Source organism: Saccopteryx leptura, chromosome 12 (assembly GCF_036850995.1).
Source record: "Saccopteryx leptura isolate mSacLep1 chromosome 12, mSacLep1_pri_phased_curated, whole genome shotgun sequence".
In the NCBI taxonomy this organism is placed as follows: domain Eukaryota; kingdom Metazoa; phylum Chordata; class Mammalia; order Chiroptera; family Emballonuridae; genus Saccopteryx; species Saccopteryx leptura.
Genome location: NC_089514.1, coordinates 10348434 through 10361151, shown reverse-complemented (window position 1 = coordinate 10361151; position 12718 = coordinate 10348434). Strand labels below are relative to the sequence as shown.

The window sequence follows — 12718 nt, the reverse complement described above, 5'->3', positions numbered from 1 at the left end:
TATAAATCAAAATTACAGAGTATTTGGGAAAGAATGAGTATGAACATACTGCATATCAGAACCTCTGAGATTCATGAGAAGAAAAATACAAACTCCTAGCCTTTTACTTCCTAGTATTAAACAGGTAGAATATAAAGAAATGAATTGAGCATCCAACTTAGGGACTTATCAAAAGAAAAAAATAAGCTCAGGCAGAAGAATAAATTAATAAAAATGAAAGCACCAATTAAGGCATTACAAAAAATAAATAAAACAGTTGGCTAATTTCATGGAGAAGAAAGGGAAAAAACACCTAATATATGAAATGAGAAATGAAAATGGGAATATAACCACAGACACAGGAAATTCAAAGAATTATAGGAGACGTTTACAAAATATGAAAACCTATGACAATACAGAAAAAATAAACCTCAAGACTTTTACAACATGTATTTACCAAAAAGGCAAACTTACACTTCTTTAAAATCAATATTTCATTGAAAAGCACCCTGAGGCAGTGGCTTGGATTTTGTAAAATATGGTTATAAATTTCAAGATGTGACTTACTCCTTCAGAAAAGCCTGGAAGTTCTTTTTTATCAGCACTGAAGCTATGCCCTTATTCTGAATTATAACCCAACTCCCAAATATAATTTTTTCAAAGATTCTAAGTTCCACTGAGATTTCCCATTTGAACTGCCCAATTTAAAAATCTACAGTTAAGAGTGAGGCAACATTTCTCCTACATGGGTCACTTACAATGGCTTATAACATCTGAGTTAAAATATTAAGTCAATAAAAATAATTTACTGAATCATAATTACTAAAAAAAAAAAAAAAAAAATAGTGCCAGTCCAGTGAGCTAACACTCCATTCCCAACAGGCAAGAAATTCAATATGGTTCTTTCCTCATTGCCTCTGGCACATTTTCATTCCATTCAAGCATATGTGTATGCAAACAAGGTTTCCTTTATGGGGAAAAAATGTTCCCATATTTAAGTAATTTTTCATATTCACTCTCTCACAATTAAAAAAAGAAATCACTTCACTAGCTCAAACTTATACGAGTTGGCGACGATCTAACTGGCTGCAGGTCGCCTACTCGGAGCGATGGAAGTGTCATTGCAAAAGCAGCGTCAAGGAAAGCCTAGGATAAGGGGAGTGGACATGTGGGGAAGATATTCTCACTGATATTAGAAAAATCTCTTCTGGAAGAATAGCTCAAAGTTAGCCCTCGGTTAAGGGTGGAATTGCAGAGTCATTCTTGTGTGTGTAACAGAGACACATCTGGGCTTTTCTAGTCCCTCCCACACCACTGGGTCCTCCCTGAGAACTACTGCGTGAGGCCAAACAATGGCTCTGCAAAGGGGAGACAGCCACATACTGACGAGGGCGCCTGCTGCTGTGTTCACAGCACAGTCTGGGGTACATGTGTGTGTGTTGATATGCACCCCGGACAAAACGGAGAGCAATGTAGAGCATTTAATGCTGGAAGAACCCTAAGAAAATATCGAGTTCAACCTTCCTTTAAGTTCTACCAACCCCCCTCTCACTCCCACCCCGTCCCCAAAAAAACCAAATTACAGATAAGACCATTAAGAACTAGAGGAATGATGTGTTTAGTCCCAGACCACAAACCAGTTGGAACGAAAACTCTAATAAAAGGCTTTCTGAACTTTAATAATATGCCATTAACCCTAGTCCCACCTCATTACCGGATATTGTGCACAACTTCAAAAGAAAAGAAACCACATAGATGCCTTCTGCAATTTCTCTATTCAAACTAGAATCATAAGAATAAGAGAGATTCCCTTCCAAACATCTGAGTAACCAATGAAAGAGCATACCTCCCGTTAGACTAGGAGACCAAGTTGAGACCAGTGTTATAATAAGCAGCGTTTTACAGACTCTCAGAGGTCTCTGAATCCACGATGTGAATCTCCCTTTGTGAATTAACAAGAATTAACCAAATGAATAGCATTAACTTGAATTAACTGTAATTTAGGTCCCACAATCTATATAACACATTGCCTTTGTGGACAAAAAAAAAAAAAAAAAAAAAAAGGTGCTATAATAAATCAAACTCAATATGGCCGTGCAGGGTTACCTGAGCATAAATTCCTAACTGGGCAGGTCATGGTGGGCAGTCACACCCCACGCATGTAACTTCTTTAGTAATCTACCATAATCAAGCCCTGTCCATCGCTTCTGTGCCTCTAGGCTATCGCCTTTGAAATGCCTCATTTGCGGACCCTGCAGAAGTGACGCCACCCTCAAGAGAACACAGAACCTTGGTAACTGTCCTGTAATCCAACCCCCTCCTCGCTTTCTCCTGGCTTCATGTCATCTTTACCTTCCCTCCTCAATTCTAAATGTATAGAAGAAACCGCAAAACTGTCCTTCTCTGGAGCACTTGAGATCTTGCTCCTGGCAACTGTTACCAGTTTGGCTCAAGGACTCTCTTATAAACATTCTCTACAGGTTTGAGTGTTTATGACATCACCGCCTTTAACCTCAGGACTGCACAGCTTGAAGCAGATGTATTCATGCAAACGCTTTCCGAAGACATCAATCTTAGTGCCGCACATTTATTTTGCTTCCTATTTCTCTACTTCTGTGCACCTTTGAAAAAAAATCTAAGGCAAATGATACCAACAAAAGACTCCAGCTGTCCTTGCAGAACACACAGCTCTGTGATAAATAAACCTATTTATTAATACATTTAAATATAATTAGATGCAATCGATTTAAATATAAATAATCAGAACAGTGGCTTCTCAGGATTTCCTGACCCCATATTACCATCCCTGTCTTTGGACTTTGACAACATGGCTTGTCAGCTGGAAAGGAAAGAAAACAACCCAACCAATTAAAATAGTTCAAGATTAACATCTTAATCCTAAGGGGCAACGTCAAACGGGTCACCATGCGGCTAACCCATTAGAAAAACAGATAAATGGCCCTGGCCGGTTGGCTCAGCGGTAGAGCGTCGGCCTGGCATGCAGGGGACCTGGGTTCGATTCCCGGCCAGGGCACATAGGAGAAGCACCCATTTGCTCCTCCACCCCCCCCCCTCCTTCCTCTCTGTCTCTCTCTTCCCCTCCCGCAGCCAAGGCTCCTTTGGAGCAAAGATGGCCCGGGCACTGGGGATGGCTCCTTGGCCTCTGCCCCAGGCGCTAGAGTGGCTCTGGTCGTGGCAGAGCGACGCCCCGGAGGGGCAGAGCATCGCCCCCTGGTGGGCAGAGCGTCGCCCCTGGTGGGCATGCCGGGTGGATCCCGGTCGGGCGCATGCAGGAGTCTGTCTGACTGTCTCTCCCCGTTTCCAGCTTCAGAAAAAAAAAAAAAAAAGAAAAACAGATAAACAACAACAAAAAAAACCTAGATAAAACAGCCCCAAGGAAACGCTTTCTTTCCAAATAGAAACTCATAGGATGGAAATACCATACTACACTGAGACTCGGAATATAAGGACGATTCAACTCACACATGACCCAGAGGCAAAAAGGAAACATCTGCAAACCCTTCCTCCCCAAAGAAAATTATTGTGACCTCCATAGTCCTCATTGCAACATTGCCGAAATAGAAAAATCAGAAAATGTCCAGGGTTGAAAGCCTTGAGGGGCAGCACGACGTCCCGGTACCTGTCTGAAGAATTCCTCCAGGAGTGACATGGTCCAGCGGTGATGGAGGTCCCACGCCTTGGCGGGATGGCTAATGTCAGCTGTGTGCAACATCAGGGACAAGGCTTTTGGCTTTTCAATTCTGTAAACCCAAATGACGCAAACACGTGATGATCAAACTCTCAGGACCTCAATAGCAGTTAATTTTTTAAAAGCATTCATTCTCCCCGTCTCAACCCCCAGTCCAGCTGAACTTGGGCGGGAAAGCGTCATGTCTTCAATGACAGGAATGTTCAGACACTAGCCAGGTCTCCATGTCTGTCGAGCTGGGCACTTCAAAAGCTATTCGTAACTATTTCCAGAATGACAACCTCATTCAAAAAGACAAAAATCCAAGAGTCACTCATTGACTCTTATGTGTTGCCTCTGCACTGAGTCAACCTTTCTTTTAAATTTTAATTAGGGAAAACTATAACCCGCCCTTTTATTTATTTCCACCCCGATAAGACTCTATGTGTGATAGGTCCAATTCTCATGCTCTCTCCTCCAAACATGTCCACTTTATGAGACCATTCAACAAAGTTCTCTGAATCAGGAGGCACACTTGAAAGGTTTAATGACACGGACAAGTTCCAGCTCAAACACCGATAGGGACACAGTGTCACGGGCCCACTCACGCTTCGGGCTGCTGCAGGGCGGTCTTCATCGCTTTGATTTGTTGGAAATGACAGGACATATCCGTAGCCATCACCATCTCAATTACCAAGGTCCGAAATTCCCTTTCGGGGACGCCCCACGGAGGAAGAAAGACGAAAAGTAAAAAATGGAAAGTAAAAATTAGTTTCTTTTGCCATAGAGCTAGCCAAAATCAGTTCATTAGTTGTGACATTTCTAATCTAACTTGAACCTGAAACTGTCTCACAGGTCCTTAACCTGCTCATTTTTTGAAATCATTTTTTTTTCCTTCTATTTCTTCAAACTAGGTCATATTGATTGATCTTTTCAAGTTCACGGATTCTTTCCTCTGTCCTCTCCAACCTGCTGTTAAGCCAGAGTAGTCAATTTTTTTTTAATTTAAATTTTCGGTTCTAAAATTTGTTTGCTTTCTTTTATATTTTCATTTCGCTGGTTAAATGTTACTGTATTTTATCAGAAACATATTTTCCCTTACCTCACTGAGCATAAATATAGTAACCGCTTTAAAAGTCCTTGTCTGATAATTCCAACAATAGTTCACCTTGGAGACTGCATCTATTGACTATCCTTTCCCTTACAAATAAGTCACATTTCCTTCTCTTCATATAGCATTTAGATTGCCCCAGAATTTGGGTCTCCCCTTACTTGGCGCTCTCCTTTCTGGGGTTCTAGCTCTCTGGCTATCAGCCCTGGCTGTCCCCACCCTGGTCTCTCTAACCAGAAAAGTAGTGAAGGTGTTTGTGCAAACATAGTATGGGCCAACTAGTGTTGTTGCCTTGGCTGAGACTGCCCGCAGAGGTAAGGTCACATAATGTCACCCTCACTTCATGCTGTCATATTCTCCAAATACAGACACCCCTTCAAAACTTGCCTATGTTTGGCCCTGGCCGGTTGGCTCAGTGGTAGAGCGTCAGCCTGGCGTGCAGGAGTCCCAGGTTTGATTCCCGGCCAGGGCACACAGGAGAAGCGCCCATCTGCTTCTCCACCCCTCCCCCTCTCCTTCCTCTCTCTCTCTTCCCCTCCCGCAGCCAAGGCTCCATTGGAGCAGCATTTGCCCGGGCGCTGAGGATGGCTCCGTGGCCTCTGCCTCAGGCGCTAGAATGGCTCTGATTGTGGCAGAGCGACACCCCAAGCTAGGCAGAGCATCGCCCCCTGGTGGGCATGCCGGGTGGATCCCGGTTGGGCGCATGCGGGAGTCTGTCTGACTGCCTCCCCGTTTCCAACTTTAAAGAAATACAAAAAAATAAAAATAAAAATAAAAAACTTGCCTATGTTTGTTCACTCTCTAGAGCCCTCAAGTCAATGGGGCTGTGCTTGTTTGTTTGTGTTTGTTCACAGTTTGTAGCTGTTATCTGCGGGAGGGCTGGCTCTCAGCAGCCATCTGGCCTGCTGGGAGTGGAATGCCATGTTATTCCACTCTGAAATGCAGTCCATGCCTGCTGATGCATTCCTTTATTCACAAAGGTCCTAAGAAAGTCAAATGCACTGATGTGTCCAAACACATTTACCAGATATTAAGAGTGCTTTCCTACAAAGACCTGGGATACTAAATACTAAACATGTTATCTTTCGGTTCATGGATTTCTTCTGAGCGGCACACTCCAATCTCTCCTTCGCATCTTCCTGGCTCCACACCTCTCCCGTGTCCCAGTCTTACCTCCAGTCATCCTTGGAGAGGTTGACCAGAATATTCATCTCCTCATCCTCTTGAAGAAGGCGGTAAGTTGCACTTAAATGGTGATTTTCCAACACAGACCTATCATTGTACAGAATAGCTGGGTCAGACCTGCAAAGAAAGCCGGAGAGATGATTGAGGGGTGTTCAACAGTTGAGATTTTGGGGGTAACTCTTTCAAGCTAGAATACACCATCTCTTTTTCCTATGTTTAGCAATTACCTTTGCTCCCACGGCCATTTATATTAACAAAAAAAGGTAAACCTAACACTATAAATTTTGCATCAACGTACGCAGGACATTTTAACAGCAGTCTGTGGATATAAAACACATGCTATCCTATCTGAGCGCTCTCCGAAAGCTGGTCCATACCCAGACCTCAGTTATCTTTGCTAGCAGCGTCAAAGGGGACTTTGAAAAATGTGAGTCAAGGCAAACTTCCTTATGTTTTCTAGATTAATTTTTTTATTAAATAAAAGAATTTAATTTACATATAATTCTCTGAACACCTGGAAGCTATGGTTCACAAGTCCCTCTGTGAGTAACTGATCGTAAAATTTCACCACACGGAGAACCCACACGTGGAAAATTGAGAGTGAAGAATGTAAAGGTTCTCCGATCACTGTTGTTCACTTTCTCAAAGACCATTCCGCAGCCGACTGACCACAGCACAGAGCTGTACACTCTTCCAATATTCTTAACGAAACCTTAGCCTATGACAGTCTATCTGTTTCTCGTCAAGGACTCTGAGTCCCAGAGATGTAAAGTGACTTCACAGAGCCCTACAGTGGCCAAGACTCTGGTTTGAGACAAAGGCAAGATCTCTGACAGCTGGGCCATTGCCTCCCCAAGATAACTTCCGCCTGTCATTGACCCAGCTTGGAAACACATCTAGCATACCTTCAAAGCATTAGACTTAACACACCATCCAAGGACAAAGAAGCCGGTCACCGTCTTGAATTTCTGAACAAGGGGTACACAGGCTGAAGTGCTTTAGATAAAGTTCTGATAGAGAAGGCTAGCACCTAAACTTCATCCCGAACCGCGCCTCACTGAACACACCGGAGTCCCCCCACTCCTACGGAGATGCAGCACAGGACGTGCAGACCCTGAGGTGAACGGGCTGATCCAGGGGTCCCCAAACTTTTTACACAGGGGGCCAGTTCACTGTCCCTCAGACTGTTGGAGGGCCGGACTATAAAAAAAACTATGAACAAATCCCTATGCACACTGCACATATTTTAAAGTAAAAAAACAAAACGGGAACAAATACAATATTTAAAATAAAAAACAAATAAATTTAAATCAAGAAACTGACCAGTATTTCAATGGGAACTATGGGCCTGCTTTTGGCTAATGAGATGGTCAATGTGCTCCTTTCATTGACCACCAATGAAAGAGGTGCCCCTTCCGGAAGTGCAGCGGGGGCCGGATAAGTGGCCTCAGGGGGCCGCATGTGGCCCGCGGGCCGTAGTTTGGGGGCCCCTGGGCTGATCTATCTGGTACTGACTGACGTGTGTGTTGTAACATTAAGCTATGTTACAACTCCTATAATAAGTTTTGCTCGGCCTTGTGACTGGTTTTGACATTGCTCTGCAGCCAAAGATCCAGGTACAATTCTTCTCCCCGCCTCTCTTCTCTCAGTAGGTGCTACTCTCTGCCCTCAGAGCAAAGGTTCCACTAAACGGGTGCTCTGTGGAATTCCCGTGTTTAAAGACCTTGCAACCCAACCACAAGCGGCTGCTTCGCAGCAGCTGAGACTGTTCTACGTGAGGAGGAGGAGGAGGGAGGTAGAAAACGAAGCAAATGGCTTAAGTGTCTTTGGCCGCTTCCATTCTGTCCAAGCCCCCCTTCCGAACACAGATCAGAGGACACCATCGTCTTCTGTGTGCCCCACAATTAAGCGTTGGGTTCATTAAGGACACGTCGATTGATTTATGAACGCAGTCTATCTGAACTGTGCACCTGCTCGTTCAAGTGAAATCAGCAACAGTTTATTAGGCGTTAAACTCGCCCCTCCCCACTAAGTTCTTTCTCTTTGTCTTGTCACCTCTCCCCAGATTCTAGCTTCCTGCTGTTCCCGCGTCAGGCCCAGCGAACCCTCCGGTCAGATCCTCCCCAGTTCCGCATCTCTGTCTGAAGAGAAGGCAAGTTCTGAGTCCCGGAGAGGGGAGATGAGGTTTCACCCTAAACGCAAACGACCACGGCTGGTACGGCCTGCCTGGGGTTCCGTGCTGAGGGGAATACTAAGGGTAAATCTGCAGCTAGTAAGAAAAAGAAATACTCAGAATTGATTAGTGATGTCCGTGGCAGTCAGAGGTTCAGGGTGGATCTCTGGGACCCGTATTTAATACCCCCCCCCGAGGTCTGCATTGACCTGTGCAGTATGTGAGGGAGGGCGATTAGGTTGCCCATGGAGAATGGCCGACACGAGACATCCTAGCTCCCCACGCCCCGAGCCACTGAGCGGAGCAGAGACAAAGCCAGGAAGACTGGGAGGAGTGCCACCTGAGTGAGCCCCAGACATCAGAGGGTGAGGAGGCTCGGTTATCACTTATGTCAACAAAAACACTCCCAGCCCTGCCCCCCCTCCCACTGACTGAGTCCACAGGGCATCTGTGCCTCGCTGTACAGTGTCCCATCTCCTATGACAAACAGAGCGTGCACAGTACATATATAAATGACAGCCAGCTAGCATTGGAAAAGAGAGAACAAGGATCTCCGTATCAGGTGTGAATAAAACACAAGAGTTCGGAGCAGAGGGCTTCTGACCCTCCAAGTCTCGATCGACGCGGACCAGGCTGATCTCTGGTTTAAAATTTCATTTTTCCGGTAACTCAGAATAGAGCCACCACGCAAAAGAAAGGCGGCCACGCCTTCCTGGCTCATAAAACTCTCTCCCTGCCCCCTCTCGTCTCTTCCGCAAACACGTCAGCGTCCTCACCGGGTCTGAATGTGGAAATTGTTGGTGGTTCCGGTGTGCTCGTAGTCGTGGATGGCAGCTGAGAAGATTATAGCAAAAATCTCCAGCTCCGTCAGCCAGTTCTGAAAGGGAGATTACGGAGCAGTTAGATAATCTGTCCCTTCCCCTGTCTTCCGCTTGCTGACGACACACCCACGTCACCGCCTCCCAGCCCTGCAGCTGGCGAGCGACTGCGAGACATGTTTTCGTGTGGACAGAAATGGTTTTCCTCTTCTGAAAGGAGACCCGGGGATACGAGATCTGAACATGGCATGGCCAGCGAGGCTGGAAAAGCTAAACAGTAGTTTTATCTTTTCTCAAGAACACACACACACACACACACACAAAACAATGAATATGCAGGCATTAAAAGCCCTCGTTGAGTTCTCTCTCAAATTCCAAATGAAGTTCCTACGTAGACATGGGGAAAAAAAGATTTAAAACTTCAATACAGCCCTGGCCGGTTGGCTCAGCGGTAGAGCGTCGGCCTAGTGTGCGGAGGACCCGGGTTCGATTCCCGGCCAGGGCACACAGGAGAAGCGCCCATTTGCTTCTCCACCCCTCCGCCGCGCTTTCCCTCTCTGTCTCTCTCTTCCCCTCCCGCAGCCAAGGCTCCATTGGAGCAAAGATGGCCCGGGCGCTGGGGATGGCTCTGTGGCCTCTGCCCCAGGCGCTAGAGTGGCTCTGGTCGCAACATGGCGACGCCCAGGATGGGCAGAGCATCGCCCCCTGGTGGGCAGAGCGTCGCCCCATGGTGGGCGTGCCGGGTGGATCCCGGTCGGGCGCATGCGGGAGTCTGTCTGACTATCTCTCCCTGTTTCCAGCTTCAGAAAAATGAAAAAAACAAACAAACAAAAAAAAAAAAACAAAAAAAAAACTTCAATACAATACCAAGACCTAAGTGTAACAGAAAACCTGATGTGGACAGGTAGAGAGAGAGACAGAAGGGTAACACCTGGCCTCCCACGTTGTACTTGCTCGAGTTTGGAGACTCGCCCCATCTACGCCACCCAAACGGGCTGCAGTCCAGTGGTCCTCAGAGCGTGCTCCCGGGACCAGTCATGTGAGCATCACCAGGGCTACAAGCCACCCAGATACCTCGGATGCGTGCTCGAGTCCGAGAGCCACGCTGGGCTTGGAGCTGCCCCGACTGACTTCCGTCTAAGAGACCCCAGGAGTCACGGAAGCTTCCCCGTCCCTCTGTACACCATGCTGCCCAGTGTCCACGTGACAGACCGTCCATGGCTCTGAGCGACCCCTCAGGCACCCTCTGCTCACTTTTTTTATTTTTATTTTTTTATTTTTTTTTTCTGAAGCTGGAAACAGGGAGAGACAGTCAGACAGACTCCCGCATGCGCCCGACCGGGATCCACCCGGCACACCCACCAGGGGCGATGCTCTGCCCACCAGGGGCGATGCTCTGCCCACCAGGGGGCGATGCTCTGCCCCTCCGGGGCGTCGCCATGTTGCGACCAGAGCCACTCTAGCGCCTGGGGCAGAGGCCAAGGAGCCATCCCCAGCGCCCGGGCCATCTTTGCTCCAAAGGAGCCTTGGCTGCGGGAGGGGAAGAGAGAGACAGAGAGGAAAGCGCGGCGGAGGGGTGGAGAAGCAAATGGGCGCTTCTCCTGTGTGCCCTGGCCGGGAATCGAACCCGGGTCCTCCGCACACTAGGCCGACGCTCTACCGCTGAGCCAACCGGCCAGGGCCCCTCTGCTCACTTTTGTTACTAATGCAGCTGATGCTTCTAAGTGTCAGTGCAGTTCATCCCAAATCCGGTTTGGGCCAACTGCACTGTTATCATAATCATGCAATTAAAAATGACCCAAGCCAATAAAATATGAACAAAAATGGAGTTGTTGTGTCCATAGAACCGAAGTGCAAATGCTATAGTCAGTCACTAAAACACTGCTGTCAAAATAGGGACGACAACTTGGAGAGAGTGGAAAACAATTATAAACATTCAGAGAGATTCCACACTCGAGTTTACTTCACGAGTGTCTCAGTTCCTATTTCACTTGAAAGCAATGAAACTATATAGAAACCTCAGGGGCAGGTTTAATGCAAGACACAGCTGAGAACCCAAACCAGCAGAATTCAGAAAGCAGCTTGGGGTCTGAATTAAGGATTAGTAAAAATATATATTTATTTAATGTGATTTAAAAGATGAGCAGGTCATTTGGGGGGGGGGGTTCAGAAAACTGAAGCTGCTAACCGTACCCTGAAAGCAGCCATGGGCCCCTCTTCGGGTCTCACTTTGTGTTAGGCCTATTTACTCATAAAAACCCATGCGGTCCACACAACCCCATCAGGTGGCACCGTGAGCTTTGTGTAGGTGAGGTCGCTGAGGCTGGAGAGGTGCGGTGACTTCCCCAAGGCCCCACAGCTGGTGGTCTGACGAGCCACACGCTGTCACTCCAGAGTTCCTGCTCCTGTTCTCTAAGCCACGTTTCCTCTTGGTGTGCGTGTCTACTCAGCTTTGCATAAAACGATATAGGGTTAACCTTGTATCACTCATTTTCTTTTATTTATTTATTTATTTATTTTTTATTCATTTTAGAGAGGAGAGAGAGAGAGAGAGAAAGGAGAGAGAGATAGGGGGGAAGAGCTGGAAGCATCAACTCCCACACGTGCCTTGACCAGGCAAGCCTAGGGTTTCGAACCAGCGACCTCAGCATTTCCAGGTCGATGCTTTATCCACTGCGCCACCACAGGTCAGGCTCACTCATTTTCTTGATATCTTCCATACATACATTTTTTTTCATATCTCCTTCCCTACACCCGTCCTCACTCGTCTGCCCTGACTCCCACTCCCTACCCCCACCCCCATACATCTCCTCTCCGAGCTCCTGCAACGTGAATTTAACACTTTAAAATAAGGTTATGAATGGGAGACAGTGTACCAGCTAAACAAATCTGAAGCCCAGAGCGTCAGCCCAGCCCAAGGATGTCTGAATAACTACATAATTACAGTTCTCACATCACAAATATCAGTAAATAAATATCCCTCCCTTGTCCAGATATACTAAGATCCTCTCTTAGGTGTAACCTTCTTCTAGTAGGCACCCAAAACAACAAATGATTATAAACAAGCATTCCGCAGAAGAATAAAACCATGGCCTTTAAATGTCACCGTAACACCCCGGCCTTTCAACAAACCCTGTGACTGCCTAGAATCAGTCCTGCTGTTTAGGGATAAGAGAAAGGAGAGATGGTATCTGGCAGAAGAAGAAGAGTAGTAGAGGGAGAGAAGGAAGGAAGGGAGGAAGGGAGGGAGGAAAGGAGGGAGGGAGGGAGGGAGGGAGGGAGGGAGGGAGGGAGGGAGGGAGGAGGGGAGGGAGGGAGAGAGGGAAGGAGGGAGGGAGGGAGGAAATGAGGGAGGGAGGGAAGGAGGGCAGGCAAGCATTAGCAAAATTCACTTCCTTCTCATGCATTCCACGTGGCTGTCTCCCTCTGGAACCTAGCAAGGGATGGTGGCATTCTTCTCACACTGTTTCTGCCACACCTGTTGTCCTTTAAGGACTACATGGGCCCACCTGGAGAATCCAGGCTACTCTCCCTAAGTTAAGCTTCTCTGATTAGTAACCTTCACCGTATCTGCGGAATCCCCTTTGCCATCTAATGTAACATATTAACAAGTGCAACAATTCATAAGAAGCCAAACGTCGTGGGGCCCAAATTCGGCTTGAAAACCATAATAAAATCAGCACTCTTTAAAAAGGACACCATTTAGAGACGTCCTGAGCGTTTTTCCTTACATGATGATGTCATTTATGATCAAAAGAACAAGA

General features: G+C 46.7%; 1 protein-coding gene across 13 annotated transcripts in view; it reads right to left on the bottom strand.

Moving 5' to 3' along the window:
* PDE1C (phosphodiesterase 1C) overlaps positions 1-12718 on the bottom strand; it is a 436629-nt gene that overhangs the window by 62694 nt on the left and 361217 nt on the right. For all 13 annotated transcript variants that reach the window (XM_066354394.1, XM_066354395.1, XM_066354396.1 and 10 more), the window contains 4 exons: positions 8913-9013; positions 5952-6080; positions 4276-4377; positions 3620-3740 (listed from right to left, as the gene is read on the bottom strand). In XM_066354394.1, coding sequence (XP_066210491.1) covers positions 3620-3740; positions 4276-4377; positions 5952-6080; positions 8913-9013 — 453 coding nt within the window. The remainder of the gene's footprint in view (positions 1-3619; positions 3741-4275; positions 4378-5951; positions 6081-8912; positions 9014-12718) is intronic.